The sequence below is a fragment of the Propithecus coquereli genome, unplaced genomic scaffold, assembly GCF_000956105.1.
Source record: "Propithecus coquereli isolate 6110/MARCELLA unplaced genomic scaffold, Pcoq_1.0 Scaffold43, whole genome shotgun sequence".
Taxonomy (NCBI): Eukaryota; Metazoa; Chordata; class Mammalia; order Primates; family Indriidae; genus Propithecus; species Propithecus coquereli.
This window is the reverse complement of record NW_012150063.1, coordinates 3,076,535-3,080,375: the sequence shown is the minus strand read 5'-3', so window position 1 is coordinate 3,080,375 and position 3,841 is coordinate 3,076,535. Positions and strand designations below refer to the sequence as shown.

The window sequence follows — 3,841 nt, the reverse complement described above, 5'->3', positions numbered from 1 at the left end:
TTTAAACCTTATATATTTAAATATTCTTTGTATGTTTGAAATATTTCATAAAGTTCTAAAATGTCTTGAATTGAAAGCCTTTATGTGATACATGCACTCCCTAGTTCACTTCAGTTGTGGTCCTCTTCCTATTGTCTTAACAAGGTCTCCTTCTGAACCTAGCCCTGAAGTAATTCAAGTGGGCAAACATCACCCTCCATACTGTCACCTCACTATTCCCAGATCTATGACCACATTCTCACCAGAACTACCCACAGCCTTCTACTTTTCTCTCATTATTGGTTCTTTTTCATGGCTTCTTCTACAACCTTGGAAAGAATCATTTTCAACTCTTTCTATATCTGATCTCCCTTTTATCCTATAAAAATCCATATTTGTCCTTACTTCCAATACAATTCCAAAATGAAGATTTACTAGCCTAAAATTAAGTACATGAGTCCCCAAGAATTGTTTGTTGAACGTCTCTGGATCTAAACCATCTACGACCCTAGGTTTTGGAATTGGCTATATGGGAAAAGAAACAGGCAGGGGTATGACAGTCAATTAAAACAAAAATCCCAATAGACAAAGGAACTCCACTCTATACAGAAATAACAAAGATAATCTGTCTATAGTCATAATAAAATTTCTGCAGGCGGGAAAAAGTACACTTTTGGTAGACAAAGAGGTCATTCTCTTTTAAAAAGAACTTTATTAATGTACGTTTGTATATCTACTTATTTAACATGAATCCTTTCTTTAGAATTAAGTGGTAGGCCAGGCTTGGTGGCTCACGCCTGTAATCCTAGCACTCTGGGAGGCCAAGGCGGGAGGATAGCTTGAGCTCAGGAGTTCGAGACAAGCCTGAGCAAGAGCGAGACCCTGTCTCTACTAAAAATAGAAAAAATTAGCCAGGTGTGGTGGTGCGTGCCTGTAGTCCCAGCTATTTGGGAGGCTGAGGTAGGACAATCGCTTGAGCTCAGGAGTTTGAGGTTGCTGTGAGCTGGGCTGACACCACGGCACTCTAGCCCGGGCAACAGAGTGAGACTCTGTCTCGGGAAAAAAAAAAAAAAAGTAAGTGTTATAGCTGAGTAAACTATTCATTTTCATAAAAAGAACTCATCGTGCTCTTACATGCTGTTAAACTCTTAAATTGAAAAAACCACAAGGTAAATGTTTAACTATTAGATATACTAACCAAATGAACAGTGAGAGAGTAAGATATTGGTTTTGATAAATAAGAACAAAAGGTCATTTACTCAATACAAACCCATTAATGTGTTCCTCTCCACCACAGCAGCGGACTTATCTCCATGACCGCATGCAACTTGCTGAATTAAGTGGGCAGACAGGGATGACGGCAGAGCATCCTGCCAGATTAAGAAGTTCAGCAGGTAGGAAGCTGTTACACAGTCGTGTGGTTTGGTGCTTGTGCTAAGCTCCAGTGCTGCCTGGAATAAGCTCTGCAGTTTTTCTGAATCCTGGAATAAAGCACAGACTCAGCTTCTGAAAGATTTCTTTAATTTGAAGAAATAATAATTATTTTACTTTGTAGAGTTTTTTTGATTTTGTTTTTTTTTTTTTCCTGAGACAGGATCTTGTTCTGTTGCCCAGGCTAGAGTGCAGTGGCATCATCATAGCTCATTACAACATCAAACTCCTCAAGCGATCCTCCTGCCTCCGCCTCTTGAGTAGCTGGGACTATAAGGTCCATGCCCCACCATGCCCAGCTAATTTTAGTATTTTCTGTAGAGACAAGGTCACCATGTTGCTCAGGCTGGTTGCAAACTCCTGGTCTCAAGCGATCCTCCTCCCTCGGCCTCCCAAAGTACTATGATTGCAAGCATGAGCCACTGCCCCTAGCCGATAATAAATATTTTAAAACACAGCCTGCCATATAACTATAACTCAATAGGAACATTAATCTCCTTTCAACTTAAATATAGGTTAGTTTTTTTATTATATTAATTAATGATTACTATCAATCAGTTCAGAGATGAAGAACTTGAAAATAATTTCAATTGGGAAATTCAACATTGATAAATCTTTTTTTAAGGTGCCTTTCTTCAGCAAAAGTATATTTTGTTCTGTAGTAATTTTGTGATGACTACAGACAATCTTCATTATTTCTATACAGACCTAAATAAATAATGCTAATGTAAACATTATCACATAGAGAGCACCTATGTATTCGCAAAATATTTGCCAGGAATGAAGCATAGCTATGTATATATGATATAAGGCTACATGTGATGAATGGTAAGTGGTGGGAGGGTAGATAAAGGAAGAGAAAGTCTCTTCTGTAAAACCTCTATATGGCACATAAGTTAGCAGCCTAAGCAGCTACCAGGGCACCTGAAAGACCACAGGCATAGGCAGATGCCAGAGAGCAATTCTCAATCTGGACCCAAGTCATAAAAGATGCTCTGAGATCTTACAAAGCCACCTACAAGCCATAGAAACAGACACTGCTCTCTGGTATGTGCTCCTATAGAATCCCACTGTATCTACAAGCTGTCATGCCCTAAATACAGCCTAACAGCCAGAGCTCAGACTATGGCTCAGCTATAGCAGGTGCCCTTGGCTTTTGTAGAGGTCCAACAGAAAGCCAAAGCCAAGCTCCAGAGCCAGTACTCTGCTGGTGAGCCAACAGCCCCAGAAGCCTCAAGGGCCGAGCTGAGAGCCTGGGCCTAGAAGTCCCCTACAGACCCATCCCCACACTATGCCTTCACTCCCAAGCCCATCTTTGGTTCCTGCCCCAAGCTGGGAAGTGCAATGTGTTAAGAAGAAAGCGGGGGCTGGGGATGGGGTAGAGCACCAAGGGACTGTTGTTAACCTCAAGTTCTCTGAGTTTCAGTCTCAGTTTAGCTATTGCTAGTTGGAAAACCAGAAACATGTTCTGTACCTCATGTACACTCAGCTTCCCAGTCTACGAAGCAAGGAGATTATCTTGAAAAACGCAAGTTACTGTAAGTGATAGGCTTTGATAGAATATTACATGCCCGAGGGAACTGGGGTGACCACAATTAACTGAAATCTACCAATAATCTTGTAAATAACAAAACCTATAGCCTCCTACTCCTCCCTTTTTATCAACGCAATTAAAAAAAGAAAGCAAAGCTCACTGGTTCAGCCTTGTTTTCTTTTATTTTCTCCTTTCCTACCAACCCAAAACGGTAGAGAGGTATTAATGATAACTGAAATAGTCCACAGACCTAAGGCAGACGCAAAGATCCTGTATAATCCTCAGACTGCTTTATCTGGTATTAAAACAGAAAGTTTTTATGCACATGCCATATTTAAATTTACATAAGAAAAATCCAAATACCTGAAATTGTACAGCTGTTTTTGACAACTTCATCAGAAGATCAAATGCTAAAATTTTCACTTCTTCAAAAGTGCTGGTAAAACATTCCATTAGTGTTTGGAAACGACCAACATCAATATCATGACTCAGCTGATACACTGTATAAACACTACCTAAAAAAATAAATAAAAGATTTAAATTTAAAAAGGAAGAGGATATCAGATATCAACCTTCTAAAGTTATTTGACAAAATTTACAGAAAAGTAGTTCCCAAAAAATCACACTTCATACTTTAACCACAACAGTATAAAAGAATAACTTTTCCATTAATTTATTTCTTAAAATGATAAGTATTACACTCCAAATAAAAATTTTTTTTTAATTTTAAAAACCCTCCTATTCTCTTTCAAAATATATTACATAAAAGATTCCTAAGTTATTTTTTAAAATAAACAAATCTCAACACAATATTCCTAGGGAAAAAAAAGAAAAATAAATAAACAAAAATAAATTTAGGGACACATCTTTTTAAAAATCTTCATAAAATTTCTTGAC

At 38.1% G+C, this 3,841-nt stretch overlaps 1 protein-coding gene across 1 annotated transcript in view; it reads right to left on the bottom strand.

Annotated features, from left to right (window-relative positions):
• THADA (thyroid adenoma associated) overlaps nucleotides 1-3,453 on the bottom strand; it is a 277,319-nt gene extending 273,866 nt beyond the window's left edge. The window contains exons 1-2 of the mRNA XM_012653863.1: nucleotides 3,308-3,453; nucleotides 1,250-1,460 (exon numbers count right to left, since the gene is read on the bottom strand). Coding sequence (XP_012509317.1) covers nucleotides 1,250-1,460; nucleotides 3,308-3,397 — 301 coding nt within the window. The 5' untranslated portion in view covers nucleotides 3,398-3,453. The remainder of the gene's footprint in view (nucleotides 1-1,249; nucleotides 1,461-3,307) is intronic.
• Between the last annotated feature and the right edge of the window lie 388 nt (nucleotides 3,454-3,841).